General features: G+C 37.1%; 1 protein-coding gene across 5 annotated transcripts in view; it reads right to left on the reverse strand.

Annotated features, from left to right (window-relative positions):
- The window catches only part of RALGPS1 (Ral GEF with PH domain and SH3 binding motif 1), a 549,948-nt gene that overhangs the window by 431,645 nt on the left and 103,860 nt on the right, over window positions 1-14,443 (reverse strand). For all 5 annotated transcript variants that reach the window (XM_044664221.1, XM_044664222.1, XM_044664220.1 and 2 more), the window contains exon 4: window positions 4,079-4,162. In XM_044664221.1, the coding sequence (XP_044520156.1) occupies window positions 4,079-4,162 (84 nt within the window). The remainder of the gene's footprint in view (window positions 1-4,078; window positions 4,163-14,443) is intronic.

Below are 14,443 nucleotides of genomic sequence, written 5' to 3' on the forward strand. Positions count from 1 at the left end.
CTCGATTCCACGTACCTTCCACGCTGTGCCCTGTTGTGGGGTTCCTCTGTTCGTCTGGACTTGTTTTTATGTCCCCTTGAGGAGTTTTGTGTGTTTTGGTCAGGAGAGGTTAAGAGCTGCTTCTTACTCTGCCGCCATCTTAACCTGGAACTCCAGTACTTAGTTTTATGAACAGAAGATTTTATTAAACACTTACTATGTACAGGGCAACTTTCTAAGCATTGGAGATAAGAAGAGAAAATTAAGATAGTCTCTGTTCTCAAAGGGCTCACATTTGAATGAGGAGATAACATACTTGAAAAGTTTGAGCTACAAGTCAGATGGAAAGAACCCTAGATCCTTAAGGGTTCAGTGTCAGAAAATATGGTAATCCCTTTTCTTTACTGCTATTTCCACTAGTAAAATCATCAGTGCTCTTGCCCCTTTTCAGGAATTTTCCTTTGACTCACTTACTATTGTTTTGGTGTTACCCTCTCCTTATATTCTTTATATATTATTTTTAAAGGGGACCAGGACACAAAAAGACAACAAATCCCTAGAATATAAAAATTTTAAGTCTCCTTACACCTCTGACATTCTAGATTCTAAGCCATTCAATGTAATCTAATTGCTTTTAGTATTGAAATGATATAATTTTTTCCAACAAGAACCCCAAAGTAGGAGCATAAATTTTGTTCTTCTCAGGATCTCAGAGCTGAAGGACATCTCAGAGGTCATCTATATTTATCTGAATTGAAATTTTCACCTCTACAGCAACCCTAACAAGTGTTCATCTAGTCTCTGCTAGAATAACTACAGTGATAAAGCTGTTAGGTGGTACTATGGATAGAGCACTGGCCCTCGAGTCAGAAAGTTCTGAGTTCAAATGTGACTTCAAACACTTGCTATGACATAATGGGCATAAAATAATTTAACCTCTGCCTGCTTCAGTTTTCTCACCTATAAAATGGGAATAATACCAGAATCTAACTCCTAGAATTGTTGGGGAGTCAAATCTGTGTAAAGTACTGAGTATAGTGGGTGACACGTAGGGGTTTACTAAATGCTTATTTTAAAATATATATGTTTATATACAGAAATATGAAACTCACTGCCTCCCAAGGATAGCCATTTAAGTTTTGGCCAACTCTAAATGTTGAGTTTTTCCTTACTTTGATCCAAGCTTGGCTTCCCTGAAAATTTCTATTCATTCCTTTCAGTTCCCTCCTCTAGAGTAAAGCTAAATAAGCTTAATCTGTCTTTGGTAGGAAACAATCCAATCAAATCTTTTCTTCTACAGAGTAAATAACCCCAAGTACTTCAATATGTCTTTGAATGATGTGGCTTCCAATCCTATCAATATTCTGGTGGTTCTTCTCCCTAGGGGTCCTCTAGTCCCTTTGCTTTTATTTATTCTGAATATACTTTTTTTCTGTGTTTGTCTTCCCTGATACATCATAAGCTCCTTGAGGGCAGGGATGGCTTCAGTCTTTGCTTTGGTATCCTTGTACCCGGTAAAGTGTCTGCAATTTGCAGGGGCTTAATAAATGCTTAGTAGTTGACTGAGTTAGTTAATATTTGAAGGACTCACATATGACCATGTTATTTCTGGTCCTGTCTGCTAGAGTTTAGCAGAGGTAACACTTCCCTTGTTTGTGCCTCTTTTAATGCAGTCCAAGTGCCAGTTAGTGACATTCAATGTCGCTCCTGACTTAGACTGAGTTGATGGTAAACTAACCCTTCTCGCAATTTTTTCCCATGTAAACTACTGCCTAGCTATGCCTTCCTCTCTTGTATGGATGACTTTTTAAAGTCCTTGTGTAAGACTTTACATTTATGACTATCAAATTTCACCATATTAAAGCCATTGTACCTTCCTGTTAAGAACTTTCAGAATCTCAGTTCTGTACTCTGATGTGTCAGCTATCCCTCCCAGGTTTCATTCAGATTTACAATGAAATAAATGAAATGAATATTTTATTCCTTCAAAGAAATAAATATGTCAAAATTGGACTGGATTTTGATATGTTTTATATGTAGTTTCTAAAACAAAGACATCAGTGATACTATAACGCAAGGAGTGGTTGTGGCTACCACACTTCCTTCATGGTACCCTGAATGGAGACAAAACTGTCATTCTATATATGCCACTGTTCTCATGTATAATGGGTCCTCTCTGGCCCTAGAGTGGTTTTCTCCAGCTTCAGGCCACTGCTAAGAACTCCTATTTCTGCTACTTGTCTGGCCTTTTGCTTGAGTTATTCTGTGAACTCTGGTTTGATTCAGCATGGCATCCTGTTTATTCTCTCTGATCACTACTTGGAACACATCTACTTTCCTGAGGGGCCTTGCTGATTGGAGCCTAATCAATGGCTCCTGACTGGCCCCATTCCCTTCTCCAGGAACCATGGATTCTGCAGGCTAGGCTATCCCTGCTTGCTTATAGAATAAACACTGATGGAGACATCAAGTTTAATGCCTTGTTTACTGTCACTATTAATACAAACCGAACATTGTGTATTGTTAAAAAAAAAAAAAAAGAAGAAACTCTAATTGACTTTACCAAGCTAACCTGGAATCTTGATGCAATGATGACTGTATAATGCAATCTGTCACTGCTCTCTCTATAGAGAGCTGTGCAGCTGGCCAGAGGTGCTGAATAGCTTGGCATTAAGTCAAATATCTTTCTTAAGAATAATGCAAATCCCCTTAGAATTTGTAGCAATTTTTGCATATCTGTTTATTTGTTGCTTTTAAAGCCAAACGTGGTCAAAAAGAAAGAAAAAGTATTACAAAAGAGGAACAAAAGACAGCTGAGCCACTCTAGGTGGATTTTTTTTGACAACAGGTCTTACTGTAGTCATTTGAAATAAACCTAGCCCTTCTCTCTCCATCACATTGAGGACAGAAAGCAGCTTTAATCTCTGGAGCAGCAGCCCACAACAATCAATTGGTTACATGCTGAATCTCTTATGGTATCCTTAAGGCTAGAGAGCAACAAAGAAGGGACTGAACAATAATGATCTCCAGGGTTAGGCATTTCCTACTGCTAATGAGCAGCTGGAGAGTCTGGAGGCTCTAGTGGAAGCCAAAACCTAGGAACTCAGCTGGTTGATCATACAGAATGTCTAGTGGTAAGGTCATCACTCTGGTTATAAACTATGAAAATAAAAGGGAATAAATACAATAATAATAATAATGTCTGACATTCATATTCAAAGTACTTTATATACATTATCTCATTTGAGCCTCACAATCTGAGGAAGTGACATTGTTGCCCTCATTTTACAGATGAAACAACTAAGACTAGAAGAGCCTGTCCAAGAGTATATAGCTAGTCAGACTAGGTAGGATTTAATTAAACTCAGGTCTTCCAGGGTCCATGTCCAGCACTTTCTATCCACAATGCCTTGCCAGAAAACCCCCCAAAAAGCAACAGCATGGATGGGCATTGATTGGTTTATGTTATATTAGATATAGGTCATTGTGTAACATGATCACTTCCCAGAAATCTATGGTTCACAGATCCATTGTTTTCATCCCTGGGGTTCTTCCCTTTGCTGGCATCAAATGCAATCTCAGAAGATGGCCTCATCAGTTGCTATGACCAATAAATTGTAAGCCGTAGGGACCAACCTTCTTGTGATGAGACTCTCCAAAATGCAAGGTTGGTCCTCAGATGACAACCACATGGTCTATTTTAACCCCACATTTGAAATATTTCCTCCTTGAGAAGTCTTGCCAAAATTTTTATTCTCATAAGCAGACCCCAGAATCATTTCTGTGCCAATGGGAGGCATCAGAGTATGACTTTAAAGGAGGTTCCTCACAGATAAAAATGAAAAAAAGGTCTCTTGAATTTCAGTTTTCTCCTCTTAAAAATAAAGGTGTTAGATTGGTTCTCAACATTCCCTTCTAGCACTCACTTCTATAATCTTAATAAACCAACAGTCTATTCTTCACCAGGCCAACTTCAGAATCTATTTTTCTAGCGGCACTGAAATGAGGCACCAGATGCCAAAAGGAAGTAGCTGATGAGGACAGATCTGAGCCAGCAAATAAAGGTTAGGCAGGCAGGAAATCCCATTCTGTTCCTTACCTGATTAAACCTCCTGGTAAAAGCCACAATATTAGGGGCGAGGCTATGTTTCTCTTTCTTGCTCCATCCACAGCTGGCTAATTCCTAGAAAACACAGAGATAAATTCACCAAATGGATTCATTTATATAATTCGAAATTTCCAAGGAGCATTTAACTTTTAATCCAGGCTTGGTTGCTGAGTGTCTCAATCAATGATTTCATTCATGGGATGAAAACCTTTTTGAGGTGGGTTGCTAAGCCTTAATAACTGCTAAGTCTTTAAAACTGAATGAATCAGAAAGTGAACCCTTTTAGTCTTAGAGGACAGAGAGGACATCACCGGTTAATCTTTTCAGAAATCAGTTTCAATTCAAATAACATTTATTTGCTGTCTAACATATGCCATCCTCTTTTCCTGGTATTAGGGATACTAAAATAGGTACAAGACAGGCTCTGTTTTCAACAAACTTACAGTCTAAGTGAGGAGATAGACATAAATACTTATAATATAGGGGAGAGTGATGCAAATGCATTAAAGGGTCCAAGCAAAGTATGATAAGAATTTTTTTTGGAGGGAGGAATGTTTTCATCTGAGGAAGGGGGACTATGAAGAGGTAGAATATGAGATGGGCTTTGAAAGAAGAGAGGGGCCCTTCAACCCCTGGAGATTAAGAAAGAGGGCAAGAGTTTATTTCAGAGTTGGGAAGTAGCATGGAGTTGGGAAAGGATGAGGGAGAATGGAGAACAGATTCTCATTTGGCCAGAACATATGAGAGATAAAGTTGGATGGGTAGGTTGGAGGTAGAAAGCAAAGGGCCTTGAATTCTAGGGTTAAGAGTTTAAGTTTTATTTGGTTAAAAGCTTCTGAGTCAAATGGTGACACAACAAAAGCAATGCATTAGGAAAATTATGTGAGCAGATGGTTTGGAGAAGGAAAGAGAAGGAGGGAAGAATATCACTTAAGAAACTATTATAAACAGTAGTCTATGCAAGAGACTAGGGAGATTGCTGGAAGAGGGGAAAGGAGTGCCAGATGGGAGAGAATGAAGAGGCACTAATAACTGAATGGATATAGTGGTGAGAGAGAGGGAAAGTAATGGAGAGTAGAACATCAAAGATGATTCCAAGGTTACAAGTATGAATAACTGGGAAGACTGGGGTAACACCACTTCAGTATGAGGCAGCCTGGCCTAACCCATCAATGAAAAGTTCAACTGGGGACTCCTTACAAGTCTTGTCCTCCCAAGTTTCCAGCTCCTGGCACTGGTGCTAATGGATAGTCAAAAGAAATCATTCCCCAAGACCCAAGTGATCAGTAAGTACCCTCCCAATCCGAAATCTTCACCTCTACTCACTGTTATTCCAACAGTTCTTCTGAACTCTGGGTGAAGGGAGGTTGCATTTTTGGTAACTTCATATGGAAGAATTATCACCTTAAGCCTTTGACAGTTCATCCCTTTGAAGGGATTCAATCATTTAGAGTGATCATTTAAAGTCAACATCCCCTATCATATCCCCATCGAACCATGTGATCAATCATATGTTTTTCTTCTGTGTTTCTACTCCCACAGTTATTTCTTGCAATGTGGATAGCATTCTTTCTCATAAGACTCTCAGAATTGTCCTAGATCATTGCATTTGCTTCTAACTTTCAATGATTCAAGAACATGAATCATGTAACCATGGAAAATATTCTAAATTAATTACTTAAATAAAATATTTTAAATAAAAAAGAAAGTTAGATGCAAGTTTAGGAATGTTGAGTAATTGTGTGACCTTGGACAATTTACTTCCCCTCTGTGGGACTTAGTTTTCTTAACTACAAATGAAAGAGTTTGATTTCATAAGCTTTAGGTAGTCCCTTAGATTAGATAATCTCTAAGGATTGCTGAGAAGAGTACATATATGTGATATCATAACAGAGGGCATCCAGAGGAAGAAGAGGCAAGTCATGGTGATTTATTCCTCACCTGAGGAGTACTTGTCAACATGACATTAACAATAATTAACAAGTTCTGGTAGTTTCTTCTAAGTTTGGTGCCATACAGAGTTGCTACATATAGAAAGAAAAATAAAAGTATAGATTCCCAGAAATTCATCAAACAAAAAAGGGCCAACAGCAAAACCTATGAACTCAGATGTCTATACAAAATGACTAAAACATGGATAACAAGCAAAGTTAAATGAGATTCTAATGCAAGAAGGCAATATTTATCCCATAGGTATTATTTTCTATATTGTAACAATTTTTACGGCAACAGTGTCCAAAGTTTTTTCATCAGGTATCCCTAAGAGAAAAAAAAATTTGAGCACATTTACTCATATAACATATATTTGTTTTATGGTATAATTATGTATATTAAAAAACTAACAAAAATTTAAAAGATATCTGAAATATTATTTTATTCTAGGGTCAACAGGAAGTCACTGGAATTTATTAAGCAGATGAATGGATCAGATCTAGGTCAGCCTCGAGCTCTAGGAAAATTACTTTTGGAGCATCTCTTAGGTCAGATTGACACACATCTTTCTGACATTATCTAGCTCTACATCATACCTCTTCTCTTCCCAGGAGACTAGAAGGAAGGTAGTGCCCCTGTTTTAATAGAAAATTTGGAAGAAGAGTGGGTTTGGGCAGGGGAAGGGGAGAAGTATAAAGTAATGACATCTGCAACAATCTTAATCCAATGCCTGCTCATCCTAAGGAATTCAAGTTCCCCCTAAAACAAAAAGGGGAGAGATAGAGCTATTATTCACTGGTCACTACTCCAGAATTCCCAACCTCTGAAGGGATTTTGTCCCAGCTTTGAGGTAATCAGATCAGGGTTGGATATGACTATGGAAGGAGATATTTTCCCAGTAATACCTGCACAGCTCTTCTGCATGCCCAAGTAGCAATTAGGTTAATGTTGCCCTTAGTGGTCAACATCCAGCTCAGAAAGGAGAAGATTGATAATTTGCACAGTGGAAGGAGAGGAGAGGAGAAGAGAGGAGAGGAGAAGGGTTATGTTTGTAATGGAAGAAGAAAGGCTATGTAAAAACGTACTAGCGATAAGTCATACTATTGACTCTTATGGGGGAGGGGAATGATATGATTTCTACCATTCAGTCAATTATACACAACTTAGAGTCAGGCCATAGCCTCTTCTTTGGAAACTTTATGGTATAAAATGGGAGCAATACACTGGCATTTTCCTTTTTCTTCTTTTCAATTTAAATCCCTTTTGATTTGATTTGCAAGACTTCAGACAGATATATTTTTGTTTGCTCTTGGGATATGACCTTGGAGAATATGCCTCATTCAAAAGGAAGAGGATAATTAGAGGGCAATGGGGGAGCAGTGCATATTAAGAAGACATTTATGTGAAAAGATCCAGGAACCCAATGTGGGCAGCACAGTGGAGAATGTGCAGATAAAGTGCAACAGAAGTAGAAACAGCAGGGATATTGCCAACAGAGTGCACTACCGGCCATGTGGACAGAAAGGAGAAATAAATATGGGTTTCAGAAAGCAGACCCTAAACCTCCCTTGTAAGCATGACATATAATGAGGAAGTTCAAATTATCCAGACACCATTTGGACCCTACTATCTGTATAAAACAGAGCTGCTACGAATTTATTGTCTTGCCTAAATAAGTTTCAACATTTTAAAATTGTTGGAGGAACCAGCAAAGGGAAGCTACTTTTCGTGATCTGATTCTCATGAACAGGGAGAAATTGGCTTCTGAAATAGAAATAATGAGGACTTTGGAGGGAAGAGACCACTCTGTTTTAGACTGGTTATACTGAAAGAAAGTAAAGATAATCTGGCAGGTACCCTAAATTTTTTGAAAGATTCAAAAGAATTCAGATAAAGAATATATAGGATCCCATGGGCTAAAATTCAAGAGGAGATGACAAACTCTCATGAAAGAAATGCTTACAACTAAAAGAAAACATTCTAATGAGGAGGAAATAGAGGAAATATTTAAACAAATCAATGTGGATGCAAAAGGGACTCACAGATGAGATTTTTAATGTACATATGTTATCAATCATTATCACATTATTAGATAAAAAATTGGCTTAACTGTTTTCAAAGAATGTATTTTGTGAAGGCTTTTTTTGGGTGTTTCCTGGCAACTGATTGATGTGCCAAAAACAAATTCATTAATAAATCAAAAAGAAATAAAAACAAAGATAGGAAGGAAAAAAGAAAGAAAAAAGGAAGCGTGTGAGAAAAATAGATGTATAGAAAGTGGAAGAAAGGTTAACTGAGAAGATAACTACAAAGAACTATAGTAGCATAATCTTGAAAGAATAATTATTTGTATACATATATACGGATATATATCCATACACACACATCAGAGGATAAAAGTATGCAAGAAACTTGTTCAGAATGAGATAAAGCTAGCAATGACTGCTAAGGATACTAACAAAAAAAAGAGTTTAAGCTATATTAGGGAGCACAGGAAGATCAGAGAAAAGATAGGACCTATAGTACAGAGTGGACAGGACAATGATAATGGACTTCACAGGGAGAAGATGTACCCACTCGGTTAGGCATTTTCCCTCCACTGTCAAAGAGTATCATGTTTGAATTAAAAAGCCAAAAAGAATTTGTATAAAAGGAAGATGAAATTCAAGAGAAGCATGAAGATATTAAAAGAGTATTTGGCTTCCTTTGATGAATTTATGTTACCAGGCGCAGACAAACTACATTCCATAGTACTGAAATAAAGAAGTATATGATTGCTGAGCCATTGTCAGTGATCTTTGAAACATCACCGGGAACAAATGAGAAGTAGAGAAAACTTGAATTCATCGAGGGCAGATCATGAGTGACAAACATCAATTTCTTAAAGTAATTATACTAGTAGATCAGGAAACTGTACATGTACAGTTTACCTAGATTTTAGAAAGACATTTAATAAAGTCCCTTTTCATACTCTCATGAATAAGAGAAATGTGGAATAGGCAAAAGTAGATGTAAAGGGACTCTGAGAGGGCTTAATAATTAGATCCAAAGAGCTCAGCTTCAACTTGGAAGGTGGTCTCTAGTGAAGTGTCTTAGGGATCTGTACTTGGCCCTGTGCTGTCTAACATTTTTATCAGTAAGTTGAATAAAGACATAAAAGGTATGCTTATCAAATTGGCAGATGAAAGAAGAATAGCTGATGTGCTGAATGATGGAATGATGATCCCAAAAGAACTCAAAAGGCTAAAATATTTGGCTGAATATTAACTACAATATGAAATTTAACAGGGATAAATCTAAAGTCTTAAACTTGAATTCAATAAGCCACTTTTACAAGAACAAGTGATGAGCTTGATAACAATTCATCTGAAAAAATCTGGGAGATTCTGGAGACTGCGAACTCAAAATAAGTAAATGGAATATTATAGCAATGAAAAGCTAATGTTATCTTAGGCTACATTAATATTTTGATAGAGTAAAAGACTAGGAAGGTGATAGCCCCCTGTTCTTGCTGCCCTAGTCAAATCACTGTGTTCAGCTCTGGGTGTCATTTTTCAGAATGGCATTGAGAAGCTAGAATCTGTCTTACAGAGGACAACCAGGATTGAGAAGGGCCTTAAATTCATGTTAAATGAGAATCAACTGAAGGAAATGAAGATAGTTAGCTTTAGCTCACAGATGAGAGGTTTGACAATACAGCTGTCTTCAATATTTGAAGAGATATTTTGTGGAAGAGGGATGAGCCTTATGCTACTTGGCCCTAGAGGGCAGAACTAGCAGCAATGGATGGAGATTGCAGAGAGGAAGATTTAGGCTTGACATAAATAAGAACTTCTAAAGATAGCTCTCCAAATACAGGATGGACAGCCTTGGAAGGTAATGGGTTCCTCTTCTCTAAAGGTCTCTATTTTCATAGAAGCTAAATGGCTCCTACTTGACTACACTGTAGGTGATATTTTTGTTCTGATAAGGAATATAAATAAATAAAAGGCTTCTGAATCCCCTTTCATCAATATTATTATTTGATTCTGATGTTGGATATTTGGTTTATCATAGAAGTAACTTTAAGCCAATGTCTTCCTTTGTCCAAATCACTAAAGTGGGAGAGCTGCCAGCCAGAAGTTTAACCTTCATAAGCTAAAGAAATAAAATAGTGTTCAGCTAATAACTTCTCACAAAGAGGATCCTGGGAGGTATAGTCAAGGAGTCTGGGTTACCTTTGGATTGCATGATTTATTTATACATTTAAAAATACATTTAATGATGTTTTTGTTTTTATATACATCCTTTCCAGATATCCCACACACACTTCAGCAATGAGCTCAACTTCATAAAAAGACTAAACCAACCAATACAGTATCCACAGTGTAGGCAAAATTCTCCACCTACAATACCCTGGCATCTCTAACAAGAGAAAGTATTTACGCATCCAGCCCCAGCCCTAACTGATTTCCTAACATCCAGTTCTGTTTCTCCAACTGCCTATTAGACATCATAAACCGGACATTTCTCAGACATCTTAAAATCAATACACCCCACTCTGGACTAGTTATCCTTTACCCAAAACCCTTTACTATTTCTGATTTGTCTATTACTGTCTAGGATACCACCAGCCTTCCAGTTACCCATGCTAACAATCTGGAGTCATCCTCAATTTGTCACTCTTTTTAACCTCCCATATTCAGTTATCAAGTCTTGTCATTTGTACTTTGTCATATTCCAGTCTAATTATAATTCATTCCCCTCTATGTACTCTGCTCCTATGATGCTGGACTCCTTCCTTTTCCTTGCATATCACACTCTATCTCCCAAGTCCAAACATTTTCACTGGCTGTCCTCTATGTTTGGAATAGTCTCCCTCCTCATCCCTGCCTCCTAGCTCCCCCGCCTTCCTTCAGGTCTCAGCTTAAGTCCAACTTTCTGCAAAAAGCCTTCCTATACCTCTTTAATCTATATGAGTTATACAACTCTTAAGAGCCAGAGCCAGGACTTAAAAAAGCAGATCTTCTGATTCTAAATCTGGTGCTCTTACTACTATCATTCTGGTTATACAGATTATACAAAGACAGAAAGTGAAGGCATTAACCTTCCCTCTAAGCCTTCTCTCTAAGATCAACCCACAGTTGATCCTGTATATATATATATATATATATATATATATATATATACACATATATATATATATACATACACATATACATATATATATATATCTTATTTGTACAGAGCTGATGTCATATTGTCTCCTTCATTAGACTGTGAGCTTCTTGAGAGCAGGGCCTTTTTTGGCTTTATTTGTATCCCCAAACCTTTAGAACAGTGCCTGGTATATTATAGGTGCTTTAAAATGCTAAAAGAATGACAGGCTCTTCTCCTGAATCAAGAATGGTTATTACAATTACATATAACTAGGATTTCTTTGAGTCTATCATGGAACAACCTGCCACCTCAAAATCACTCATCTAGCCAGAACATTTCACAGAAACAGCAAAGAATACTAATTTCTTCCTTCTACCTCCTTTCCTTCTTCTCTCTCTTTTAATCCTGAACAATAACTCACATTTCATATTACTCACAGCAAGCCCTGTGAAGATCATGCAAGTATTATTATCTCCATTTTATAGATGAGGAAACAGGCTCAGGAAGAAAAAATGATTTCTCAGTGACTATATAGTTAATATGAGCCAGAACCAGGTCTTAAAAGCAGATCTTCTGATTCTAAATCGGGTGCTCTTACTATCATATAGGTTATACAAAGACCAAAAGTGAAGCTAAAAGCCAGAAGTCATTGGATTCTCACAGCCTCTGAGAAATGGAAGCAAAGAAAGGAAAAAAGAAAAACAAGACTAGATGTGCCTTTAGAATGAGAATGTTAAAACAAACATAGAAGGTAAAAGTTGGAAGGGATCTTTGAGCATCAAAGGATGAAGAGCATCAGCCCTATGGAAAAAAAAACACAAGAGGATATATAGAAATCTGAGGCAAATTTATTTTTAAAAAGTCATTCTTCAACTGATAAATGGTCAAAGGATATGAAGGCAGTTTTCAGATAAAGAAATCAAAGCTATCTATAGTCATACGAAAAAATGCTCTGAGTAACTTTTTTAAATTTAAATTTATTTGTTTGTTTGTTACACTCAAATATCCAGTTAACTCCCTCCCCTCACTAGAGAGGTATCATTTGACAAAAATATATATGTATAAAACTATGTCTTACTCATATCTTTTTATCAGTTCTTTGTCTGGAGGTGGACATTTATAAGTCATTCTTCAAACAATATTTTTGTTGCCATATATAATGTTCTCTTGGTTCTCCTCATTTTATTTTTCATAATTTCATGTAGGTCTTTCCAGGTTTTTCCAAAATTAACCTGTTCTTCATTTCTTACAGGGTATTAGTATTCTATCAGAATCATATGCTGCAACTTGTTTAATCATTCCTCAACTGATGGGCATCCCTTCAATTTCCAGTTCTTTGCCATCAGAAAGAGAGCAGCTATAAATATTTTAGAACAAACAGATTATTTTCCTTTTCCTTTGATTGCCTTAGGAAATAAACTCAATAGCACTACTGCTGGGTTTTATAAGTCTTTGAGCATAATTCCAGATTGCTTTTTAAAATGGTTACATCAGTTCACAGTAAATCTCTCAATTTGAGAAATACAGATTAAAACAACTCTGAGGTATCACCTTACATCTATCAGATTGGCCAATATGACAAAAAAAAGAACATGATAAATATTGTAGGGAATGTGGGAAATTTTGGACACTATTACACTATTGGTGGAGTTGGGATCTAATCCAATGGAGAGCAAGCAAAGGAATATGCCCAAAGGGCTTGAAAACTGTGCATACCCTTTGATCCAGCATTACCACAACTAGATTTGTATCTCAAAGAGATTTTTTTTAAAGGAAAAGGAGCTATTTGCACAAAAATATTTATAGTAGCTCTTTTCATGGTAACAAAGGATTGGAAATTAAGGGGGTGTTCATCAACTTAAAAATGGCTAAACAATATGAGATATATGGTTGTAATGGAATACTACTGTGCTATAAGAAATGATGAGCAGGATGACTTCAGAAAAACCTAGGAAGACTTACATGAACTGATACAAAGCAAAGTAAGAAGAACCAGAAGAACACTGTACACAGCAAAACTGCATGATGAACAACTGTGAATGACTTAACTATTCTGAGCAATATAGTGATCCAAGGAAGTCCCAAAAACTCATGATGAAAAATATCATATCTCTCCAGAAAATGAACTAATGGAGTCTGAATATAAATGAAAACATACTACAGTCCACTTTCTTTCTGAATTTTTTTGTTCAAGATCTATTCCACAAAATAATTAACATGGAAAAAAGTTTTACATAACTACACATGTAAAATCGATATCAGATTGCCATCTCAGTGTGGGGGGGAGGAGGTGGGAAGAAGGGAGAAAAAATGGAACTCAAAATAAAAGAACAAATTAATGTTAAAAATTGTTTTACATGTAATTGGGGGAAAATAAAATATTTTTCAAACATTTATTAATATTAATTTTTAACATGGTTACATGATTCATGCTCCTCCTTTCCCCTTCGCCCCCCCCCCGCGCTCCCCCCACCCATGGCCCATGCACATTTCCACTAGTTTTGTCATATGTCCTTGATCAAGACCAATTTACAAATTGTTGGTAGTTGCATTGGTGTGGTAGTTTCAAGTCCACACCCTCAATCATGTCCACCCCAACCCATGCGTTCAAGCAGTTGTTTTTCTTATATGTTTCCTCTCCTGCAGTCCTTTCTCTGAATGTGGGTATCATTCTTAACCATAAATCCCTCAGAATTGTCCTGGGTCATTGTATTGCTGCTGGTACAGAGGTCCATTACATTCAATTTTACCACAGTATATCAGTCTCTGTGTACAATGTTCTTCTGGCTCTGCTCCTTTCACTCTGCATCTGTTCCCGGAGGTCTCTCCAGTTCGCCTGGAACTCCTCCAGTTTATTATTCCTTTTAGCACAATAGTATTCCATCACCCGCATATACCACAGTTTGTTCAGCCATTCCCCAATTGAAGGACATACCCTCCTTTTCCAATTTGTTGCCACCACAAAAAGAGCAGCTATAAATATTTTCGTACAAGTCTGTTTATCTATGATCTCTTTGGGGTACAAACCCAACAATGGTATGACTGGATCAAAGGGCAGGCATTCTTTTATAGCCCTTTGAGCCTGATTCCAAATTGCCAGCCAGAATGGCTGGATCAGTTCACAGCTCCACCAGCAATGCATTAATGTCCCAATTTTGCCACATCCCCTCCAACATTCATTACTCTCCCCTTCTTTCATTTTAGCCAATCTGCTAGGTGTGAGGTGATACCTCAGGGTTGTTTTGATTTGTATTTCTCTAATTATTAGAGATTTGGAACACTTTC

This window comes from Gracilinanus agilis, chromosome 2, assembly GCF_016433145.1.
Source record: "Gracilinanus agilis isolate LMUSP501 chromosome 2, AgileGrace, whole genome shotgun sequence".
Classification (NCBI taxonomy): domain Eukaryota; kingdom Metazoa; phylum Chordata; class Mammalia; order Didelphimorphia; family Didelphidae; genus Gracilinanus; species Gracilinanus agilis.